Here is a 25197-nt window from a genome sequence, read left to right on the forward strand (position 1 = left end):
ACAATGTAAATACTATGTATCTAGTTATAAAAGCAATGTAAATGCTATGTAAATATTAGTTGCTGGTGTGCAGTAAATTCAAGTTTTGCTTTTTGAAACTGTCTGGAATTTTTTTCTCGAATATTTTTGATCCACAGGTGGTTGAGTGCACAGATGCAGAACCCGTGGGTATGGAGGGTTGACTATAAGATCTAAACATTTCTTAATATGAAACACCGTGTGAATCTATATCCTGTCAAGTCTATTCTGGAGCTAACCAAATAATTCAGGGCACATAGAAGGACCCCACCCTCCTCACAGAATCTAGTAAACTGTCCCTTCTAGGACCAGGCCCTAAGAATCACATCTACCATCATCCCCGCCCTGCACCATGCTCCAGAGTGGGAAAGCTGTGTGTGGGTCCCAAGGTACCATCCTTCAGTTTAATCTAAAGTGTACTACGGGTTTTTCTGCATTTGTACTATGAAGTTGGGGTCTTTCACACTATTGTCATTTTCTTCTCTAATATTGTTTCTCTTTGTTCATTTTGGTGAGTGTTAGGATGAAAGTTTTCACAATCATGGCTGTTTTTCCTTGCCAGTACTCTAGTCTTTTATACACGTTTCAAAGCCATAAGAGTGACGATTACAGCCATAACATGTGGCCTGGCTGGAGCAGAATCTGTCCATCAGAAACCTACCAGCGCCATCTGAAAGAATTAAATTATCTGCTCCTAAACACAAAACTGTCTCCCCCAAAATCAAATTTTTACTGAAACTCTCTATACAATAAATTATTCTTTTATTGAAAGTGTTTTTCTGATTAAGTAATATATACTTGTTTTAGAGCAGCTGGAAAATACAGAAATGTACAAAGAAGAAAATAAGAATCACCCATAATTCCACTACCGACCAGAGCTAATCACTCTGTGGGTTTTACTCTTGCAACACCAGGCTTTAGCTCACTAATGCTTCTGAAACCTAGCCACAGACTGTTTTCGTTCAAAGCACTCGTGTCTTTTTCCACAGAATATAAAATAGAAACATATAAAAAACATACTCAAATAGAACAATGAGGTTTCCTCACACAGTGGTTTCCTATAAATCCTCCATTTTCCAAATTCCTATGAGTCAGAGACTCTAATACAGACTACTGAGATTTATTAAAATAATAATAATAAAAATGAGAGACCAAAGAAGAGAAAGGCCAGGGACTTATCTCCAGATCCCCCCTCGACTCCTCACGCTACCAGGGGCAGGGTGCCCACTCTTCTTCCGAGCTGGAGGTCTTTCAGTCTTAGGGGCTGTAGCGAGGCGGCGAGGCAGAGCCTGGGAGGGGACCTGAGAGTTGAGGGAAAAGAGAAAAAAAAGTCAGTGTCGCGTCCTCTCAACCGCCCCCCTGCCACTGAGGAACGGCATCGTGCGTGGGGTGGGCCAGCGTCAGTCAGCAAAGGGGAAGGGCCACGCTACAGAAAACGGGACCCGGGATCGGAGGGGTCGGGCGACAGAGGACAGAGCCAGCTGGCGGGTGTGCAGAGGGCGAGGGATGAGCCAGTGAGAGCCCCCAGCCCCTCGCCCCCGCCCGACCTTCCCTTACCTCTTTCCGGGGCATGTCACCCAAGCGGGAGTCTGTGTTCCTTCTGGGGGCATTATCCCCTCGGCTGTCAGTCCTGCCATACAAATCAAGGGATGATGATGGGCAGCTGTTCCCCTGACTCTCCCCACACAGGGTGGAAGAACTACTCCCCAATTCTGTCTCTTAAGAATAAGAGCAAACAAGACAGACCCGGGGATCAAACAGGAGGAAACATTGGTGGAATCAAATACTGAGTTATACTAGATTGTCACAATCCTAGGACTCTCAGTTCTGAGCTGCAGGGTAAAGAGGAAAAAACTAAGGTAGAAAAACATCTATCTTAGTAGAAGAGATTTTTAGTAGAAGAGATTTTTTTTTTTAAGAAGTGGAAAAATAAGTGATTTTTTTTTTAAGAAGTGAAAAAGAAAACAAAAAACAGACAAACAGAAAAGTAGAGACAAAAGACAGGTGCGGAGGAGGGAGAGCTGGAGAAGACTCCGATCTCCATCTCACCCTCACTTCTTCCCCAGAAAAGGATGGAAGCTGCTACTCAAAGGACAACGCGCACACTCCACTCTTCCTGCCCACAATCCAGGTTCCATCCACCTAGTCCCTCCACCCTTCCCTCCCAGGCTGGTACCCGCTGTGTTCCAGCCTCTTCAGGTAAAGCAGCAGATCCTCGGCAGGCAGTGCCCCCCAGCCCCGAGCTTGGTACTGTCGTAACAGCTGGGACACCTCCATCAGCTGCCTCGAGGGTGCGAGCCCATCTCCACCTGAGAGACACATCAGTAATGGTTGTCATCCTAGGCCCTCCCCCAACCCTATCCCAACTCTCGGAGTCCAGACAGGCCTTCAGTTCCGGGTACCAGCTCCATGCCCAAGACCTACCCTTTTTATCTGCCGGGAAACCATGACCTGCTTACCTCTCTCTGGGCAGCCATCACTGGAACCGCCGCTCTGTGAATGGGCTGAGGGAAGCTCATGGACCCGGAAAAGACCGGACGCCATGGCTAAGGGCACTTTAGTTTTATGGACCGGGGGTGGGAGGCGTGGTGCCTGAGGGGCTTCCTCCCAAGATGGGGCAGTCAGAGGACCTAGCAAAGGAAAGAGATTCAAATCAGGAAATGGGGCAAAATCCAAGGAATCCTGCCACCTTAGCCTTCGTGGGGCTTCGTCACTTTTGCCAGCTCCTAAAGACCCATGCCTGGTAACCGGATCTCCCACCTCTTCCAGGCCTGGCCCCAACCTTCTTCAGGGGTGGTGCTCACCAGACTTAGGGGGCAGCAGGTCGTTGGAGGGGTTCTCGTTGCTCTGGGGCGCTGTCTCCAGCAGCTGTGGGGACAAGACAGTAAGGTTCCCTGAGGACCGCTGAAGAAAGAGACCTCAGTGTCTGAGGGAAGCAGCAACTGGGGAAGTAAGAGCTGGGGCTGGTCACCTAAGTTCCAGAAGGAACTACTGCAACCGGGAGAGGCAGAAGCTGGGACGAAGTCTTAGTCCTAAAAGGCGGATGAAGTCAGCATCCTAGTCTCCCCGAGTAGAAAGAGAAACTGAGGAGGGAGAGGAGAAAACAAGGTGGGACGGGTGGGCCCTCTTACCTGGTGCAAAAAATGCTTGAGGCCCTGCAGCTGGGAAGGGGGCGGCAGCCCTTGCTTCAGGAAGCCATCCCCGTCGGACCCAGGATCTTCCTCAGGGAATGGCCGCTCTGCCCTGTGATCGGGATGGAAGGTCCCAGCTGCAGAGAAGGCCTCAGCTGTAAAGTGAGACAGGGACGTGTGCTGTAGGGGGGGTACTTCTCCACAAATCAGCTCACCACAGGCCTGGAAGGAAGGGGCCTATTAAATATAACAGGGGCAGCACAACCAGGAGAAGCTGGTCACGGTGGAAAACAGCCTGGAGAGGGAAGAACTGAAGGCAACTGAGAGTCGGCACAGCTGAATTCTAAGACAGAAGTGTAGCCAGAAGGGAAAGCTATGGCACTCGGCTGCTGAATAAATAAATACCACCGCAGCACAGAATGGTTTAAGATCAATAGACATGTTCCGGCTCATTCTTAATTCTGCCTGGGTTGTCACATTTACACCACACAGAGCACCATCATCCCCACAAGACACAGCTGACTGAACCAGGCGTGGCCACCACTCAAGGTCAGCCGATCCAAGGGATGGTTACCAACTCGTCAGATCGCCTCTCTTTAAACTGGACCTAAGAAACAGAGGCACCAATGTCTCTGTAAGGTTGTCTAGAGTCTTTCTGGAGTCAGTGTCATGGCTGCTCAACTCACGTGCAAACCAAACTTGTGAGAGCAAGAACCTGAGGGAGAGAGAGGGCTGGTCGACCAAGAGGAAGGGGCAGATGCCGGGGGGGCAGAGTCCAGAGCCCACGCGGGCCCCAAGAGACGAGGAACAGCTGCCCAGTTCCTGGCAGCACCCTGAACCAACTCCAGTTCTCATTAAGCACAGATACATCACATTTCCATAAGCCTCACTCCCTTTATTTGAACAAACTTGAGTGGATTTCTGCTCCTTGCAATTTATGGTCACTAAGTCATCTGGGAAACGAAATGCTCAAGTCCCAGACAGAAAGGAAGCTAGGTTAAGAGGGAGCCAATCCGTGTGGGTAAGGAGGACGCCAGTGACTCCTGTCCCCAGTCACCTGAGGATGAAGTGAGATCTGGCTTTGGCTCCAGGGGCTGGAAGGAATGCTGGCTCTGGAAAGTGGGGCCCAGCAGGAGGCTAAGATCTGGGGAGGGGCTGCAGAGAACAGGTGGCAGCACCCCAGGCGGCTCTTCCTGTGCTTCCCGGCTCTGCTGCAATACGGGCTTTAGGGCCACGGCCACGGGGGGCACAGTCCAGATGCTCCTCTCCCCCTTCTCCGGTTCCTGTGGCCCAGGGCTGGAGGGGCCGGCAGGAGGAACCTGGGCACAAGAGAGGGTGCGTTTAAAGAGATGAGACATGGCACAGACACTTTTTAATAAGATTACAAATTAGTACAACGTCCTTCAAAGGAGGTTGGGGAACATTTATCAAATTACTATCAAATTTTAAAATGCTTATTTTTGAACTTACAATTCCATTTTTAGAAATTTTACAGATATACTTGCACAAAGACATATATTAATGATATTTTTTGCAGCACTGTTTGTAGAAGCAAAATATAGGAAACAACTTTAATGTCCACCAATAAGCACTTGGTTAAGTAAAAAGACACAAAACTGTGTACAGAAAGCTACTGTTTGGGGGCGGCACTCGAGACACCAGTAACAGCCGCTGCTCCTCGGGGGAGGAACCGGGAGACTGAGAGGTGCAGGGATGGGATGGAGATTACTTTTCACCGTATATCTTTTGGAACAGTATGGATTTTTTTTTTTTTTACCATGTGCATGTCATCATCTATTCCAGAAAAGATTTTAACTAATAATAAACATTTAATAATTAAAAGAAGGAAGTAGGAGATGCCAACATAGGGGTGAACTATGGACCGCCCTTGGGAGGGAGCTAGATTTCCAAAGAAGGGGTCCAAACACAATTCTGCGCAGCATACCGGGGGACTGGGCGGCAGGGCGGCGGTGCTGAGCAGGTGGCTTGCCTCCTCCCAGTGGGCCTGCAGCATGGCCTGCAGCCGCTCCAGCAGCTCCGCCCGCTGCTCCTGCAGCCGCTGCCTCCCACTCTGCAGCTCCCGCGCTCGCGCCTGCTCCCGGGCCAGTCTGAAGGCAAGACGCGAGAGGCCATGTCGGCCCTTTACAAAAGCAGGGACTCGGAGAATAGGAAGAGCCAGAAGGGAATATGGAACACGTGAAATTGTGAAAGGCGCTGGGGCCAGTGTGGGAGAGGCCAGGGCTACAGAGGAAGTGGCGCTTCACCACTCCCTCTGGGACTGCGGCCTAACAGGGAGACCAGGGGCCGGCACCTGAGCTCATAGTCCTGGGCCACCTGCTGCTGCCTCTCCTCCCGTTCTGCCATTTCCACCTTGAACTGAGCCAACTGAGTGGACAATTCCTGCTGGTGCTGTCCATTTAGCTCCTGCAGCTGCTTCCTGGGAGGACACAGGTGAGAAAAGAGGACTGAATCTTGAGACAGAAGAACTAATCAAATAAGAAAAAGCCAGAACGCGTGCACGTGAGAGCCAGCCAGCCCAGCCGTGGCACAGGCGCATTCAGGAAAGAGGACAGCTGGTATCTTAGGATGGGTTCCCCAGAAGCAGGGACTGAGATGAGGATTTATGGGAAAGTGGTTCATTTAAGAAGCATTTCTAGAAAGAAACTGGTAGGGGACTAGGGCTGAGGTGGGGAGGAGGCGCAATCCCCCAGGGCGGCTCTGGAAATGTTGCAGGTCGAAGCTCACCACTGTGCCCACCAGGGGCAAGGGAGCTGGAAACGTACATTCCTGTGGCCATCAGCTATTGGTTAAGTGCTACTTCCTATGGGGAGAAAATGGAAAATCCCCAAGCACGGCTGGCTCTCCCTGTGAACCTGAAGGCAGCTCTCCCACCGAGAGACTGACAGCAGCCAGTGCGTTGGAAGATGGTAAAGGGATCTGAGAGGGTCTGGACCGGGCCCCGACACCACCTGCTGCGGCTGGGGAGAGGCAGCAGCCAGTAAGCTCCACGTACCTGTGATGCTCCCTCAGGGAGGCTGCTTGACGCAGGCTGCTCTCCTGAGCCTGTGCCAGCCTCTCTGTCACCCGCTGCTCCAGCTGCACGGCCAGCTCCGACTCCATCTGGATCCGCTGGCTTTCAAACCGGGCCTGGGAGTAAGGGAAGGCAGGGTCATTGTCAGCTCGGTTCTATCTGGGCTTAGAAGAGGATGGAGGATATAAGGTAGACCAAAAAATCCACGTACCAACGTTACCTCATATGCCTAAGAGATAAAGAAACAAGAATTTTGCCACAAGGAGTGAAAGAGGATTCCTTTCCTTATTAAACCATGAGGTGCGCACACCTTATATGTACACAAAAGTAAAAATGACTTTGGACAATAGAAATATCTTTTTTTTGGACAAAAGAAAAGTTAGGTAGAACAATCAAATGTGTTACACGTGTCTGAGGTAACACATGCAATACTCCTGGTGGACCACCTGAAACCCAGGGAGCATTCAAAAAATGTCCGTGTTCCCTCCTCCTAAAGCAGAATCATTGTCTCTATTTTCTCACCTCATAATCCTTCAACTCACTGAAATCTGACTTCCACTCATAGTCCTTCATGGCAAAGAACTTAATTTCTAAATCCCGCAGTGGTTATTTCTCAGTCTTTATCTTACGTGATCTCACTGCAACACCTGCCGCCTACATCAGTTTTTCCTTCTAAAACCATTTTCCCCTTCACTCCTGTGATACCACCAGCCACGTGATCTCATTCTACCCGACTGCTCTTCAGTCTCAGCTAAAACTGCTCCTCCTCCAACTGCCCATCAAGGCACAATGCTTCCTTGAGTTCTGTCTTCAATTTTCTTTTTGACCACAAGCTACCATTCTGGGTCACTGATGCTTTTACCTGTGTAGAGCAAATGTCTAGCATTTAGGCCATGTTTTTGGCTACCGTTTATACCTTAAAACACTTTCTAAATCTCTCTCTTTATCCTGGACCTTTCTTCTAAGCTTTAAGCCCATATACCAAGAAACCTACTGTATATGCCTCAAATAGAACACATCCAAAATTGAGCTCATTTGTTTTTCTACCCTCAAACCTTTTCCTATTATATTTCTTGCCTTAGTTAATGGCACCACTCTCCACTGAAACACCCAACCTATTTGAAACCTGGAGTTATTCTTGACTCCTCCCACATCTTTGCCCCTCCCACTGGTCATTTCATTCTATTCAATACTAACAGCTCTCTAATTTACCCTTCTGCTCACTACTACGTTAATTCAATATTACTTCAAGTCTAACTGATCTCCCTGCCTCTATTCTACCCTCCACCCTCTCTCCTTCCGGCCCTAGTGGATCCTCTACTTTGTGCCTGAGTGAATATTCTAAAGCACAAAGACGCTCAATTTGTTTCCTTGTTTGAAATCCTTTAAATGTCCCTACTGTCTAAGGAATAAAGTTCTGGCTGCTGAAACTGGCTTATAGGGCCCTTTATGATCCCACTCATCTATCTCAGCTCTCCCAAATAGGTTCCAATCATACCAAACTCCTAACAGTTACCTAAATTCTTTTTTTTAATTTAAAAAACTTGTGGTAAGAAACGCATAATACAAACTTACCTTCTTAACCATTTTTAAGTGTACAGTTAGGTAGTATTAACTATATTCATGTTGTTGTACAGATCTGTAGAAATGTTTCATCTTGTAAAACTGCAACTCTAGGGCTTCCCTGGTGGCGCAGTGGTTAAGAATACGCCTGCCAATGCAGCGGACATGAGTTTGAGCCCTGGTCTGGGAAGATCCCACATGCCGCGGAGCAACTAAGCCTGCGCACCACAACTACTGAGCCTGCGAGACACAACTACTGAAGCCCACACGCCTAGAGTCCATGCTCCGCAACAAGAGAAGCCACCACAATGAGAAGCCCGTGCACTGCAACAAAGAGTAGGACCCGCTAGAGAAAGCCTGTGTGTAGCAACGAAGACCTAACACAGCCAAAAAATAAACAAATAAATAAAATTTAAAAAAAAAACCAACCTGAAACTCTATACTCACTGAACAACAACTCCCCATTTCTCCCTCCCCAGCCCCTAACATCACCACTGTTTCTGTTTCCACGATTTTGACTACTCTAGATGCCTTGTTACCTAAATTCTTTTTTTTAGTTTCACGTGTACAACATAGTGATTCAATATTTTTATACATTATAAAATAATCACTACGCTAAATTTTTTTAATGAAAAAACTTAATATATACTCCATCTGAGCCAGCAATTCCACTTTAAAGAATCTATCCTACAGAAAGGGTGCCAAAGATTTATGTACAATGATGTTGTTCACTGCAGCACTATTTTTTTTTTTTTTTTTTGGCCGCAACGTGTGGCTTGTGGGATCTTAGTTCCCCAACCAGGGATCGAACCCATGCCCCATGCAGTGGAAGCACAGAGTCCTAACCACTGGACCACCAGGGAATTCCCTGCAGCACTATTTTTAATAGTGAAAAAAACTGACGTCAGTGTAAATTTCTCATCAAAAGGCAAATGCTTAAATAAACTATGATTCATCCATTTATAGCAATATTATATAATTCTTAAAAATAACATCTATACATCTTAATTTAATTCTTAAAAATAACATACAATACATCTATATGTATTGACATGGAAAGATGTCTAAGATATATTATGAGGTAAAAACAACAAGTTGCAGCGAATGCATACACATTTTTTTAAAGCACCAGCCTAGAAACCCATATAGAAAGGTTCTAAAAGGACACAAAGTGATGCGGGAAGGGAAGGCAACCGTTTACTTCTGTAATATTTGAACTTGTATTACAGACAACTTTTACATCTTAAAAATATTTTTTAGAGTTCTCTGGGGAGACTACCTTGAGCCATCCATGTAGAATTGACGACTCCTTTCTCTGTCTTTGATATTTACCTCTGATAAGTTAACTTTGAGAATTTAGACAGAAACTCAGTTTGACTTTAAAACTAGCTGACAAAACAAACAAACATGAAATGAGGAAAAAATAATGAATCTAAAAGATGACAAGAAAGGAGAGGAAAATAAACACTGAATAAGCAGGACAAAATAAGATAAAGTTAAGACATGGATTCAGCTATGAATAAACTAATTAAATTAAATGAATTTAATGCTCCAGCCAAAAGGCAAATATATAAATGTTGAAAGTAAAAAAGTTAGAAAAATATTTCTCAGGGAAACTCTTATTTTTTTTAAAGACCAATATAGATCTATTAATATTAGGCAAGATTAGACTCTAAGGCAAAAAGCCTTGTGAGAGATAGAGTCATCTCATAAGGATAAAACACTCAATTTACCAGGAAAGATATAGCAATTTAAAAAATTATATGTATCTAATCATAACAGAGCCTCAAAATGTATAAAGCAAAAATTGACAGACTACAGGAGAAACAGACAAATCCACACTCAGTGAGATTTTTAATAGAAAAAAAATAAAAAGGGATATAATGACTTAAACAGCATAGTTAACAAACTAGACACATATACAAATAGACATATAAAACTTCACCAAACAACTATAAAATACATGTTTTTAAGCACACATGAAATATTTAGAAAACTTGACCATATATTAAGGGATAAGTCTCAACAATTTTCAAAGAATTTAAATAATAAAAATAGTATATTCTCTCATGATATCCACAAGAAACTCTCCAATGATGGGGGTGGGGACACGAAAAGAGAGGAAGCGGGGTGGGAAGGGGCAGAGAGAGAGAGAGGTGCAGACAGACAACAGACAAATGTAGCAAAATGTCAATTGATGAATCTAAGTGTATTCATTATACTTACTATTCAAGCAACATTTAAGACAGAAATATTTCAACACAAAAAGTTGGGTGGAACATACATAAATAAGTAATTTTTTAAAAGACCATGCTCTCTAATCACAAATATTTAAGCTATAAATCAATAATAAAAAGATAATTAGAAAACCCTATATGTTTGGAAATAACCCAGGAGATCAAAAAGTAATCATATTAATATTATCATATTAATATTAATATAATCATATTAATCAAACAATATTATTCAGGGGACTTCCCTGGTGGCGCAGTGGTTAAGACTCCTCGCTCCCAGTGCAGGGGGCCTGGGGTGGATCCCTGCTCAGGGAACTAGATTCCACATGCATGCCACAACTAAGGAGCCCACCTGCCACAACTAAGACCTGGCACAACCAAATAAATAAATATTTTTTTAAAGGAATATTATTCAGAACCAAACAATAAGGCAACTATCACATGGGACAAGTTGTAGGACGCACTTAAGTTAATACTTATGGAGGAACTTAGAAGAAGCAAGCATTCATCTTAAGAAGATTTTTAAAAGAACAACAGAATAAAATCAAAGAAAATATAAGAAATGAAATAAGGTACAGACATTAATAAAATAGAAAAAAAATCAACAAAGCCAAAAGGTAATTTTCTGAAAATATATTTAATTAAATCATGAGTAAGATGGTTTTAAAAAGAGATGATGACAGAAATGACACAAATGAACAATATCTGGAATGAAAAAGTAGAAAAGATGCCAGGGACATTAAGATAAAATTATGAACAACTGTTAAGTCAATAGATTAGAAAATTTAGACTGAATAGATATATATAGATAAGAGAACACCAAAAATAATTCAAGAAGAAATAGAAAGCCTAAATATTTCTTTCATTTTTTTTAAAGGATTGTTTTTCTTTTTTTTTTTTTTTAATGTGGACCATTCTTAAAGTCTTTATTGAATTTGTTACAATGTTGCTTCTGTATTATGTTTTGGGCCATGAGGCATGTGGGATCTTAGTTCCCTGACCAGGGATCGAACCCGCACCCCCTGCATTGGAAGGCGAAGTCTTAACCACTGGACCTCCAGGGAAGTCCCCCTAAATATTTCTAGAAACATTCAAGAAGCAAAATCAAGTCAAATACCAAGTATTCAAGAAATACATATTAAATCCAACCTTACAAACTATTTCAAAGTATAAGAAGAGAGGGAGTAGATCATGTTTCTAGTACTGGCAGATGGTTATTCAGAGTAACTGTTGTGCTGAACAAAAACAAACAAGTTGAATAAGATATTTTTAAAATATATGTATATACATGTATATCTCTTCCTAAAAAGTATCAAAGAGGTAATGAAACAGTATGGAATTACTAGGTCAAAGTAAAGGAAAAATGGGAGCCTAGCCAGGCTAGCAAGCACGGTAGATTAAAAAAAAAAAAAGAAATCTTAAAAATAAATACATAAACAAACAAATAAATAAAGAGACATGTACACTTTTTTTGACAGGAGGGAGTCCAGACATTTAAGAAAATCTGTTAGATCACAGGCTAATCACAGAGATAATGGAACAGAAATGTCAATTACCACACACAAGAAATACCATTTGCAAAAACCATTTGGAAAAGTCACTATACAAATAGACGGCTGCAGCTGTCAAAAGAAATCCCTGAGGAGGGAGAAAATATGATTTCCAGAGTTACTACATTATAATACTCAAAATATACAGTTCTCAACAAAAGATTACAAAACATACCAAAAAAACCCATGAAAATATGACTCATTCAAAGGAAAAAGAGAATATAATAGGAATGCTTCCTGTGGAAGCCCAGACATTGGGATTACTAGTCAAAGACGTAAAATCAACAGTCTTAAATATGCTCAATGAGCTATTTAGACAATAAACTAAAGGAAATCAGAACAAAGTATGAACAAATAGGGGGTGTCAATAAAGAGATTTAAAGAGATTGAAATTATAAACAGGAACCAAACAGAAATTCTGGAGCTGAAAAGTACAACTGATGATATGAAAAATTCACTAGATACCACTATACATCTACTAGAATGGCCAAAATCCAGAACACTGACATGCCAAATGTTGGTGAGGATGTGGAACAACAGAAACGCTCATTCATTGCTGATGGGAATGCAAAATGGTACACTCGCTTTGGAAGACACTATAGTGGTTTCTTACAAAACTAAACACGCCCTTACCATATGACCCAGCAACCACACTCCTTGGTATTTACCCAAAGGAGTTCACACAAAAAACCTGCACATGAATGTTTACAGAAGTTTTACTCATAACTGCCAACACTGGGACTTCCCTGGTGGTCCAGTGGCTAAGACTCTGTACTCCCAATGCAGGCGGCCCTGGTTCGATCCCTGCAGGGAAATAGACCCCACATGCTGCAATTCAGAGTTTGCATGCCGCAACTAAAAGATCCCACATGCTGCAACTAAAGATCCCGCAGGTGGCAACGAAGATCCCACGTGCCGCAACTAAAACCTGGCACAGCCAAATAAATAAATAAATAAACACTTTAAAAAAACCCAACAAAACTGCCAACACTTACAAGCAACAAAGATGTGTAGGTGAAAAGATAAACTGACAATGGAATATTATTTACCACTAAAAAGAAGTGAGCTATCAAACCATGAAAAGACATGGAAAAAAATCATATCACTAAGTGAAAGAAGCCAATCTGAAAAGGCTACATACTATATGATTCCAACTATATTACATTCCAGAAAAGGCAAAAAACTATGGAGAAAGTAAAAAGATCAGTGGTTGTCAGGGTTTAAAGGGAGGAAGCGATGAACAGTGAAACTAAGTATGATACTATAAAGGTGGATACATGTCATTATAAATTTGTCCAAACTCATATAATGTACAACAGCAGAGTGAATCTTAATGTAAACTATGGACTCTAGGTGATAATGATGTGTCAACTGTAACAAACGTACTACTCTGGTGGGAGATGCTGCTAATAGGGGAAGCTGTGGGGGGCTGCAGTTAGGAAGTATGTGGGAAATCTCTGTACCTTCCACTCAGTTTTGCTGTGAACCTGAAACTGCTCTAAAAAATAAAATCTATTTTAACTTTTTTTTAAAATTAATTAATTTATTTATTTATGGCTGTGTTGGGTCTTCGTTTCTGTGCGAGGGCTTTCTCTAGTTGTGGCAAGCAGCGGTCACTCTTCATTGCAGCGCGTGGGCCTCTCACTATCGCGGCCTCTCTTGTTGTGGAGCACAGGCTCCAGACGCGCAGGCTCAGTAACTGTGGCTCATGGGCCCAGTTGCTCTGCGGCATGTGGGATCTTCCCAGACCAGGGCGCAAACCCGCGTCCCCTGCATCAGCAGGCAGACTCCCAACCACGGCGCCACCAGGGAAGCCCTAAAATCTATTTTAAAAAAATCACTACAGGGGCTCAATGGCAGATGTCAGCAGGCAGAAGAAAGGATCAATGAACTTGAAGATAAGCAACTGAAATTATCCTGTCAGATGAGCAGAAAGAAAAAAAAATGAAGAAAAATGAATAAAACCTGGGGACCTGTGGGACATCATCAAACATACCAACATATGCATTAGGGAAGTCAAGAGAAGGAGAGAAAAAATATCTGAAGAAATAATGGCCAAAAGCTTCCCAAATTTGATAAAATTCATAAATCTACACATCCCAGAAACTCAACAATCTCTAAGCAGGATAAACTCAAAGAGATCCACACTGACACATTATTGTCACACTATCAAAAGCCAAAGAGGGAATCTTGAAAGCAACAAGAGAGAAGCAATTTGTCACTTACCAGGGAGCCTCAATAAGATTAATAGCTGACTTCTCCTAAGAAATCATGGAGGCCAGAAGGTAGTGGAATGACATGTTTTTTTGTTTTGGTTTTTTGGGTTTTTTAAATTTATTTATTTTATTTATTTTTGGCTGCGTTGGGTCTTCGTTGCTGCGCACGGGCTTTCTCTAGTTGTGGCGAGTGGGGGTTACTCTTCGTTGCCGTGCAGGGGCTTCTCATTGCGGTGGCTTCTCTTGTTGAGGAGCATGGGCTCTAGACACATGGGCTTCAGTAGTTGGGGCATGTGGGATGAGTAGTTGTGGCTCACAGGCTCTAGAGCACAGGCTCAGTAGTTGTGACGCGTGGGCTTAGTTGCTCCGCAGCATGTGCGATCTTCCCGAACCAGGGCTCGGACCCCTGTCCTCTGCATTGGCAGGTGGATTCTTAACCACTGTGCCACCAGGGAAGTCCCAACATGTTTTAAAGAAAAACGACTGTCAACTAAGAATTCTATATGGGAAGGGCGAGGGGAATGTGAGGAAAATCCTTCAACAATGAAGGAGAAATTAAAACATTCCCTGATGGATAAAAGCTAAGGGTGATCATTACTAGTGGACCTGACCTACAAGAAATTCTAAAGGGAGTCCTTCAGGCTGAAATGAAATGAAATTAGACAGTAACTTGAAGCCATATGAAGAAATAAAGCCATATGAAGCAACTGATAAAGGTTGCTACATAGGCAAATATAAACCTATATTATTGTACTTCTGGTTTGTAACTCCTTTTTTCCAATATGATTTAAAAGGCAAAGGCATAAAACAATAATTACGAATCTGTAACAATAACAATATGAAGGGGGAGGGACAGAGACGCATAGGAACAGAGTATACGCTACTGAAACTAAAGTAGGTATTATCCAAACTAGGTTATTATTACTTTAAGATGTTAATTGTAATCCCAAGGTAACCATTCAGAAAATAACTTTAAAAATATACAGAAAAGGAAAGAGGAAAAGATAACAGTATACTACAAAAATATCAACAAACTATCAAAAAAAAAAAAAGGCAGTAATGGAGGAACTGAGGAACAAAAACATTTAAGACATAAAAAACCAAACAGCTAAATGGCAGAAGTCCTTCCTTATCAATAATTACTTTAAATGTAAACGGATTAAATGTTCCAATTAATAGGCAGGAATTGACATAATGGATTAAAAAAAAAAACACGATGCACCTATACATTGTCCACCAGAGACTCACTTTACAAAGACACAAAAAGGTTGAAAGTAAAAGGATGAAAAAAGATAGTCCATGCAAATAGTAAACAAAAAATGGGGCGGGGGCTATATTAATATCAGACAAAATAGATTTTAAGCAAAAAGGTTATATTAAGAAGATATAGCAGTTATAAATATATGTGCACCTAATAGAGCCCCAAAATATATGAGGAAAAAAAATGACAGAATTGAAGGGAGAAAACAGACAGTTCTACAACCACAGCTGGAGACTTCAATACCCCACTTTCAATAATCGATGGAACAATAACGAAATGGAGGACATGAACAACACTAAAGCCAGGCGCTACTCTGGGATTTAACAGTAAATAGACAAAAATCATTGCCCTCATGCACCTTACAGAAAATAAACAAGATACACTATGGGGGAGGTGGAGTGGGGAAATGGGTGAAATTGGTGAAGGGGATCGAGAGGTACAAACCTCCACCTATAAAATAAATAAGTCACAGGGATATAATAATGCACAGCATAGGGAATATTCAATGATATTGTAATAACTTTGAATGGTGATAAATGGTAACTAGACTTATCATGGTAATCACTTTGTAACATATATAAAAATATCAAATCACTGTGTTGTACACCTGAAACGAATATAATATTGTAAGTCAACTATACTTCAATTTAAAAAAATTAAATACTAAGTAAAATAAATAAAAAGGTATATTATGTAGTATAGTAGGAGAAAAATTAAACAGGGAAGGGAAAAGGGATTGTCAGAGGTTGCAGATTTTACTCAGTGTGTTTGGGGAAGAACTCACTAGGTAAGATGACGTCTGAGTAAAGAGTAGTTCTCCTTACTCTGAATTCTTATTTATCATACTCCTTCGAAAATGTGTGTGCTAGACAAACTCCCCATCTATCTGGTGAGCTCCTTGTTGGCCGGGGCTATTGTGTTAGGACTATCCCAGCACAGAGCTTACATAGAAGGACCATTCGATAGGTTTACTGAATGCCCACATAGACACGCACAGCTAGCATCAGTTCAGGGGGTACAGCAGCGTATAAGTCGCTACTGAAGTTTTTACTAACGTCTTCACCCTTGGTCCTCCATGATAAATTAGTTTCCATGTGGTCAGCCCTCCAACTCAATGGGCCAGGTGAAAAGTAAAAGTGTGTTCTCTCAAACACTGGCCTCACTAACCCAGAAACTGGGTGTCTCCTTAAGTCAACCATTATAATAAGGAAAAAAGTATCTCAGAAACTCATTAATGTGCCCTTAGCACACATTTTATGGATAAAAACAGAGGCCCATGAAGGTCAAAATTCTAGTTAGAAATGGGAGTGTTTGCCTGACTCCTGAAAGTCACTCTGCCTCAGACCTACGTCTTCTCACCAGGAACTCTCCTCAAGAACCTCTGTCTCCTGACCTGCACCAGGCTCATCTCCAGCTGCAAGGCGTCTCTCTCTCTCCGAGCCGTGTCCAGCTCTCCTTCCAACCGCTGCACCTCAGACTGCACCAATGCCAGCTGCTGCTGGGCCTCCCGGGCTGCCTGGGCCTCCCTCTGGGTGTTCCCAAAAGAAAGAGAAATCAAACTTAAGTTTGTACCTCATTGCCTGTCTCCCGGTTACCTCTATTCCCCAAATCATCCTCCCGTACCCTAAAAACCAAGCTTCCTCTCTCCTCATATGTGACCTATTTCCTCATCTCTGTTGAATCTCACTCTTCGACCTTCCATGTATTTGAGGCCCCCACCCCTTCCTGCAGGCCCTACACTCTCAATATTCTCTCCCACATATAGTTCTTCACTCTCCATCCCAGTCCACTACATCGTGTTTTCTGACATCCGTCTCATTCAATTATTTTGTCCTTCATCTGTTCCCCCATTCCCCAAGTGCCACTTTTACCTTCTCCCTTTCCAACTGAGCCTGGCTCTCCTCCTGCAGTGCCTGGTAGCATTCCTTAAGCTGATGCTCCTTCTGGGCCCAGGTCTGCCGTTCTTCTTCTAGGGCCACCTGAAGTGTCTCCAACTGTTGATGCTCACTGAGTTGCCCAGCCCGAGCCGCATCCCGTTCTTCCTGCAGGGCCCGGCACCGCTGCTGTTCCAGCTCCAAGCTCAGGGTCAGAGCTTGCCTTTCCTCTTCCTATAGCCCCAGGAGAAAACCAAGATCCTTAGCATGCCCTCAAGAGACCAGCAATCTGCCCCCTTACCCCCATACAATGTGCCTGCTGAGAATTATATCCGTTAAAATACCATAGTTAACAAGCCCACAAGATTATATGGTAAATAAGAGCTTCTGTTCCAGATTTGGGTAGATTTGCGTTCAAATCTCAGTTTGAATCCCAGCTCTGCATTTACTTTGTGTTCTGAGGCACACATCCTTATCTGTAAAGTGGGCATATTACAGTCTACCTTGTGAGGATTAAAGTTAAAAGCGTATGTAAAGAATTTAGCACAGTGTCTGGCATGTAGTAAGTACTCAATATACAATAGCTATCACCATCGTCATCAAAAGAAACTCCACAAAGACTAGAAAATCCAGCCTACAATCATGTACTAGCCAACCAGAAGCCAGCAGCAGCGCTCTTGGATGTAGCCTGTTAGGAATATAAGTACCAGCATGCATGTAGCAAGCATGTGTCATGCATGCAAGAAATTCTAAACCTGGCTACTAACTCATATGGGTAATCTTATCATTTCAGCAATTAAAAACTTGAGTAAGTCTCATCCCATACCTTTTCTGGTCTGCCATAGACCAGGGTTCTCAAACCTGGCTGAACGAAATCACCTAGGAAATTTCTGAAAATATTTAGGCTCCCCAACCCCCCATATATCAAAACCTCTGGGAAAGGGTCAGAAATCTGTATTTAAAAATAATTATCCAGGGCTTCCCTGGTGGCACAATGGCTGAGAGTCCGCCTGCCCATGCAGGGAACACGGGTTCGTGCCCCGGTCTGGGAAGATCCCACATGCCGCAGAGCGGCTGGCCCGTGAGCCATGGCCGCTGAGCCTGCGCGTCCGGAGCCTGTGCTCCGCAACGGGAGAGGCCACAACAGTAAGATGCCCGCGTACCGCAAAAAAAACACAAAAAACAAAAAAAAAAACAAAATAAACAAACAAAATGATCCAAATGATTTTAATGAGGATACAATTTGCTGAGTTTCCAACACTTACTTGGTGGCAGAGCTTACTTTCTGTAGAGTATCTAGCAGAACTAGTGTTTTTGTTTTTTTAAAAAATCTTCTTTTATGTATGTATTTATTTATCTATTTGGCCATGCCAGCGAGGCATGTGGGATCTTAGTTCCCTGAGGAGGGATTGAACCTGTGCCCCCTGCAGTGGAAGCACAGAGTCTCAACCATTAGACCGCCAGGGAAGCCCCCAGAACTTGTGTTTTAAAGAACACACTTTGCCCTGGTGCAACTCAAATTATGAACTCCCACAATCCATCAAAAGCCCATAACCCTCTAGAAGTAATTAACAGCCTCTACTGGAGTTAACCCAGGAAGCATTCTCACCAGTGTCTCTCTTTCCCGTTGCTGCAGTCTGGCACCTTCCTGCTCACGATTCAGGGCCTCCATGGCCTCAGAAAGGCTTTGTTCCAGGCGGGTTACTGTCTTTCAAGGAGAGAGGAACACAGGATGGAGGAACTGAGGGGAATCCCTGTACTTCGAAAATCATTAACAACGTAAACTCTAAAAGCAAGAGTTAACTAAATGACTTGGGGGCCAGAGAGAAGACCACATGGCGTGAGGAAAGCTGAGAAGACATCAACCATGCAAGTTTGACAGCAGAAACACTGAAGGGAGAGGAAGCGAGGAGAACTGTCAGGCCTGCTATGGCAAGATTGAGGTCAATCTGTCAGGAACCCTGACTCCAGGCCTGTTTCTACCCTCTCCCATCCAGCCGTCACTGACCTACGTTCTAAAGCCCCATGACCCAGGTTGCACACCTCCTGCTGCTTGCTTCTAGTGAGTTCAGCTGCCTGGCGCTCCTCCTGGAGTCCCCGAAGCACCTCTGTCCGCTCAGCTTCATGCCGGTTCCAGCCCTCCACCACGCGGGCCAGGGTCTCAGGGAAGTCAGATAGAATTTCAAATAATTTTTTTGCCCTCTTTCTGCCCACAGGAGCAGGGTCAACAGCCACCTTCTCCCAGTGGTCAGTTAACCCACCACTTACCCCAGCTCCTAACATGAACAAAGAAATGTTGGTTGGCCTCCCCCTATTCACTATTCCTTGGTGCCCCCCATGGAGAGACCCACCCGCATTCCGCTACCCTGGCACCTTGTCCAGTTGTTCAATCATGATGTCTTTCTTGCGGTCGGCAGTCACGGCCACAGCTAACTGTTGCTGAAGCTCTAGCACGCGGGTCTGCAGGCTCTGAATATGGCGCTCACAATGCTGGGAAGAAGGATGAGGAGTCTGGATGTTGCCATCCTTAGTTTGACCAAAGCTCCAAACTTTCCAGCTCCTCTACAGGGGAAATGGGCTGGAGACAGGGAGCCTGGGTCCCCAAAACAGAACAGGTTTGGGGAAGGAGAATCAGCAATGCTGGAGCCTAAGACCTCCAACACCTTCCTCTACCACCTCAGGAAGCAGGGGCTTAGTTTCCAGCCTCTTCCCTTTTCCAGATCTCCTGGGAAAAATTTCCATGAACCTTTGGCAGGGGTGCAGCAGCCCATGCTGCAAAGAGTGAGAAGTTACTCCTGCCCTAAGAAGCATATTGGACACAACGATTCAACATGGCAAGGATAAAGGGGAAAGCCTTTCATTCATGGCCAGGCAGTTTAAAATGGAGGAAGAGAAGGTTCCAAAAATGACAACACAACCAATAATTCTGACTCTTCCTCTGCCTTGTCCCTCTCTCTGCCCCCTTCAATAGGCTGAGGCTCACAGAAACAAAGCTCATTATATCGCTGGTAGCTTTGCACAAGCCAACAAAGTTTGTTGTTCATTCACCAAACATGCACAGGGTATTTCTATGTGTTCGGTATGTTCTAGGCTTTAGGAAGAAAGTGCTGAACAAGATAAGGCATGACCTGCATGGAGCTTAGGTTTTAGAGGGGGAACACAAACGAGATATATCAGACTTTGATAAACTACATGAAGGAAATAACAGAATGATCTGAGGGAATAATACCTGGAGGCGAGGTGTGCCATTCTAGCTAGGACGGTCAAAGAAGGCCTGCCTTCCAGCAGAGCCATTTGAGCAAAGTCCCAGCCTGCAGGCCCTTAACCTTCAGCCCCTTTTCTAATCTTTGCTGCTGTCAAAAGGAAGCCTTTATATCTCACCTTGCGACGGGTATGTTCTGAATCCAGTGCATCTCTCAGCCCCTGAAAATCCGGGGGATTGAGTGGGGGCCCTGACCGAAGGCTGGTGTAGCGGGGAAACAAGTCCTCCAGGGCTTGGGCTGAGCTAGATGGAGATAAGTCGCGCAGGGGCCGGGTGCTGAGCAAATCAGGTAGAGAATATTAGGGTTGGGAAAGCTTTTGAGATCCACTAGTCCAACTGTGACATTTTACAAATGAGGAAACTGAAACTCAGGGCAGGAGACTTGCCCAAAGTTACAAAGCTAGGTAGATAAGAGATAGAGCCATAGATAGCACGCAGGTTCTGTGATTCACTCTATAGTGCTCCTTCATTTATTCCACACTCCCTGCAGTACAAGTTTCAGCAGAAACAAACTAGCTCTTCTGCAGGAAGAAGGACTAGAAGTTGGGAGAGAGCCAGGTACTAAGCAGCAGATGCCCACGTTCCCAAAGGAGGAAAGGGGATAGAAGAAAGGAGAGAAAGGATGAAAACTGAAAGCTAAGTGACAAGCATCTTAGGTCCTTAAGAGATACAAAAGCAGTAAAGGGAGAACTAAACACTAGAACACTTGGCTTTCCAAGAAAGGAAGTCAGCTAGGAGAACCCCAAGGAAAACTCACTTAAGTAAGGTGGCCGTGCTGTCACTGTCAAAGGAGTCCTCTTCCCGTCTCTCTGAGCCGGCACCTGGAGTAGCGGACTCCTCTGTGGGCAGCCAGAGAGGCCCACAGCCAGGGTCAGGTAAGGACAGGAACAGGGACCACTTGAAGAAGAGGTCCTTCCTTTCTACTTCACCCACTCCTCCTGCCCTCTCCCAAAGAACGGGAACCTTTCCTCCAGAAATCTCTTATCTCCGAGGTCTAGGTCGCCTCCCCCCACACACCCTGCTTCCTTTCTCCACTTTTTCCCACCCCTTAAATCTAGGTTCTCCTTTACAGGGAAGGGGTTTACTCACGATAGGCCGTATCTCGTGAGGTTTGGAGCATGCTCTGGAGTTGACCCCGAACACTTTCCATCTCAAAGATATGCTTGGAACCATCCTAGAAAAAGCAACATGGAAATCAGATGCAATAATCCATGATCTACCTACTGTCAGGGCAGACGGCATCCAGTAGCCCCTAAGGCCCAAGAATTTTTACTCTCACACCTGGGAAAACAAGAAAAATAGGACTGACCTAGTAAGAAACTCAAATGTCTACAGAAGCCAGAGAGGTAATGTAAATGAATTAATTGGGCACCTTAAGACAAGAGTAGTGAGGATTCTTGCCAACTAGAGAGCAAACATCCTGTCTAAAGACTGTAGTCCATGGCTATCAGTTTTTCAAACTCTGGGCGGCCTAACCAGTCTGCAGATTGGTTATGATATTTGCTCTATCTGACACTATCTATAACATGTATAATTGATTAAACTGTGTTTTAATGATTTACATGCCAAATTTTGAACCATATGATCAAAATAGTTTTGAGCTGGAAGGATCTCAGCATATTTTCCTTAAGTCCCTAGTTCCCTCTTGGGATGAAGAAACGTTATCCTCACTCCCAGCACCCACATCCCAGTCAAAGCACAGCTACCTATCCCACATGTGTCTCTGAAGGAAAAAAAAAAAAAAAAAAAGAGCTAGTAGTTTCACAACTTTCCAAATTATGGTGGCCCAGGCCACTCTCTCCCTCATAAACATTTGTTCCCAGGAACAAGCATGACTGACTGTGTAGTTAAAAGGAATTTGGAATCCAACAATAGGAGTTCAAGTCTCAGTAAAGCTATTTTTTTTTTTACCACCCCCGATCCCAAGACCCTAGAGGTTTCCAAGACACACCTCCCTCACCTTCTTCTTCAAGTTGTTCTCCAATCCAACCGACAAGCTGTGACTCAGTTCTTGGGCCAAGCCATCTAACACCTCATGAGGAGGTGGGAAGGTGGCGGGCAAAAACAGCTGGGCTCGGGCTGTGCTCTCTGCCTGACGACTGAGGTGCAAAGAAGTATACAGCTGGGAGGTCACCTCAGAGGATGCTTGGTTCAGCCCAGGGGCTTCTGATGAATCACTCAGGAGATCCTTGGCCCGGAGAGGTGAACTGGGGCTGGTAGCTGATGTTGCCATGAGTACAGGGAAGAGACAACTGGAGACAGCAGAGCTGGGAACTCCTGGTTCTGCTTTAGGAGAGCACAGGGGGAAAGTACCCCGAGAAGGAAGATTTGGGAGAAAGGAGGAAGACTCCAAGTGAAGGATTCTTGTTGAATGAGGGCATGGAGCCTTTCTGGTTAGAGGAAAGGTTTCCAACGGTTCCAGAGGCCATGCGAGAGGGCAAAAGGATTTCTTTCCACAGCTCCTGGTAACAGTGGAAAAGGAGGGTGCAGCAAGGAGAGGGTGGGGACAGAAGACCTGCTGCAGTTCCTCTGGAGCACTAAAAGCTGCAGATCAACTTCTGGCACAGGCTATCACTGGTCAACTGAGCTCTTAAGTTTTCACACCCAGAACGTGCAAACTGAAACGGACCCAAATCCAATAGAGGCCTAATTTCCGTCCAGCTGCCTTATTTGCCCCTCAACCGGCTGTGGTCTCAGAGGGGCAGGAACCTCATGCTCCCCACCTCCCCTCTCCTCCCACTGCACTCGTTCTACCCAGGGTCAACTCTCTAGTATATCCCCTCCGATCCCTCCTGTCAAGAAAGCCATAGCAAGGTCCCTAGAATCCCTCCCTCCCTACTATCCCCAAAGAAACTTGAACACTCAGTCACGCCCTCAGACGTCCCTAAAAAGTACGCCGCGCTCAAGCCTAGCCTGAGATCCCCTACCCCGACAACCCCGTTCCAACTACTCTCCACACCTCCAGTCCTCGGCCACGCAGTCGGCCAAGGTGGGGACAAGGGTCTGCCCCCTCCCCTAAGCCCCAGTTCGGCAACACCAAGACACCCCCCTTCTCGCGCCCTTCCCTACAATCAAAACCGTTGGCACCCTCCCGCCCACGGTCCGCAGCCCCGCCTCGCTCGCCTCGATGACGTCACCAGCCCAGGACACCTTGTTTTCAGCCGCTCTCACAGCTTCTGGAGCCGGAGAGCCTGGACGCGCGTGCGCGTATCCGACGGCCACGGATTGGCTGAGAGAGGTATAGGGGCGGGGTTATTTCTCTGCCGCTAGAGCGTGTAGACCCGGTGGGGCGGGGCTCCGCGGAAACCGGAAGTATCGAGTGACGGGCACTCGGAGAAGTTCCGGTGAGTTCGCGGGAGGGGTCCCCGTCTGGTTGGAGGGATCCCGGGCTAAGAACTGGAGCCTACGGGGTGTGGGCGGTCCCGGAGTGAGGCTCACATTCTCTGCCCTGCAGATGACTGTCCACAACCTGTACCTGTTTGACCGGAATGGAGTGTGTCTGCATTACAGCGAGTGGCACCGCAAGAAGCAAGCGGGGATCCCCAAGGAGGAGGTGACGAGAGGGCCCCGCGCAACCCGGGTGACCTCACATCTCCAAATGCACATTGTCCCAGTCCAGCTTCTTCTCTCCAAACCCTGGCTCCTTCCCACCCCAACCCTGGCTCCTTTAAAAACCGAGAACTAACTCTGCCCCTCTCCCTCCAGGAGTACAAGCTGATGTACGGGATGCTCTTCTCTATCCGCTCGTTTGTCAGCAAGATGTCCCCGCTAGACATGTACGCGTAGTCAGAGGGGTTGTTGAGGGAGGGAGGGAATTTGGGGGCGGGGGAAACTTTCTGGAGTGGAAGGGGCTTTGGCCCCCAGAGAGGGTAAGGAGACAGAGGAGAGGCTGAGTCCGGGGCGAGAGTGCAGTAGCTGGCAGGAGCGGCGGTGGGGAAGATCTGAAGGTAGAGAGGTTGGGCAACGGGGCTAAATTGAGGGGTGAAGATGGGAGGTGTCTTTAGTCAACCAGGCTCCTACAAACGACATGTTTAGAGAAGAGGGAGTCAATCTAGAGGAGATCAGAAGAATCTCTTTGGGAGAGATTTCGCTTCTATTCCTTAACATCCTCCTCATCTCTGCAGGAAGGACGGCTTCCTGGCCTTCCAAACTAGCCGTTACAAACTCCATTACTACGAGACGCCCACTGGGATCAAGGTTGTCATGAACACTGACTTGGGCGTGGGACCCATCCGAGATGTGTTGCACCACATCTACAGTGCGGTCAGTGCCAGCCCCTCGGACCCTTCCGCCAAAGCTTCAACAGCCATGGCCACTTAGAGCCCCAAGACTCCTTCAGCTTCCCTGCCCTAATCCTACTGTATTGTATCTCTATTGAAGTCAGACTTCTTGGGACCCTTTAGGTCCTTATACACTCCCACCACCAGTTTCTCCCCAAGGAGGGTTTGCCTTCCAGCCCTTGATCGCTGTGCATTCACACACCCTTGAGGTTATAGTAGGTTTGGGGTTGAAAACAAGAAGTGTTCAAAGCCTGGCTCTAACACCCTCCCCCTCCACAGCTGTACGTGGAGCTGGTGGTGAAGAATCCCCTGTGCCCGCTGGGCCAAACTGTGCAAAGTGAGCTCTTCCGCTCCCGACTGGACTCCTACGTCCGCTCTCTGCCCTTCTTCTCCGCCCGGGCTGGCTGAAGGAAGCACTCTACCTCACCCCTCAGAAGAATCCTTGTCTATCTGGGGCCCTTTGTTTCACCTGAGGGCCCCTACTGGCAGCCCCACGGCCCCAGCTCCTCCATCCCCGTCAGGCCCCTTGGCAGCCCTCCCAGGGGAACAGCTTAAAAAGCCCTCCATGGTGCCCTTCCCATCACAGGAAGGAAGCCTACTGGAGTCTCTACACCTCCAAACCAGGCCCTCTCTCCAGTTTTATCCCCTACCTGACGCTGGGAGAAGTACAGAATAAACTTTTTATCACCCTCTGCGACCTGAGTGTGTTAGTTTCAGTGGTCGATCGGGGCCTGCCCCTCTCATGAAGGCGTGAACCAGGGTGTTCACATCCCCTGA

At 45.4% G+C, this 25197-nt stretch overlaps 2 protein-coding genes across 5 annotated transcripts; one reads left to right on the plus strand and one right to left on the minus strand.

Annotated features, from left to right (window-relative positions):
- Window positions 1-763: 763 nt before the first annotated feature.
- On the minus strand, window positions 764-23318 carry CNTROB (centrobin, centriole duplication and spindle assembly protein). Of its 4 annotated transcripts, none has more exons than XM_033848673.2 (19): window positions 22092-23317; window positions 21230-21314; window positions 20898-20979; window positions 20260-20383; window positions 19252-19368; window positions 18922-19038; window positions 18488-18586; window positions 16876-17112; window positions 16398-16532; window positions 6163-6296; window positions 5461-5586; window positions 5095-5257; window positions 4207-4468; window positions 3150-3304; window positions 2823-2886; window positions 2478-2648; window positions 2195-2327; window positions 1576-1648; window positions 764-1319 (listed from the first exon to the last, which is right to left on the minus strand). In XM_033848673.2, exons 1-19 carry the CDS (start codon window positions 22371-22373, stop codon window positions 1194-1196), a joined length of 2685 nt encoding a protein of 894 aa, XP_033704564.1. In that variant the 5' UTR covers window positions 22374-23317; the 3' UTR covers window positions 764-1193. The 4 variants fall into 4 exon arrangements, with proteins under 4 accessions (XP_033704564.1, XP_033704562.1, XP_033704563.1 ...); XM_033848671.2 differs by having other exon boundaries at window positions 20260-20416; window positions 22092-23316; XM_033848672.2 differs by having other exon boundaries at window positions 20260-20416; window positions 22101-23315.
- A 127-nt stretch (window positions 23319-23445) lies between these two features.
- Window positions 23446-25114, plus strand: TRAPPC1 (trafficking protein particle complex subunit 1). Its single transcript, XM_033848685.2, has 5 exons — window positions 23446-23484; window positions 23595-23693; window positions 23846-23916; window positions 24265-24403; window positions 24700-25114. The coding sequence occupies exons 2-5, from the start codon at window positions 23595-23597 to the stop codon at window positions 24826-24828; spliced, it is 438 nt and encodes a 145-aa protein (XP_033704576.1). The 5' UTR covers window positions 23446-23484; the 3' UTR covers window positions 24829-25114.
- The last annotated feature ends 83 nt before the right edge of the window (window positions 25115-25197 follow it).

This window comes from Tursiops truncatus, chromosome 20 (genome assembly GCF_011762595.2).
Source record: "Tursiops truncatus isolate mTurTru1 chromosome 20, mTurTru1.mat.Y, whole genome shotgun sequence".
Lineage (NCBI taxonomy): Eukaryota > Metazoa > Chordata > Mammalia > Artiodactyla > Delphinidae > Tursiops > Tursiops truncatus.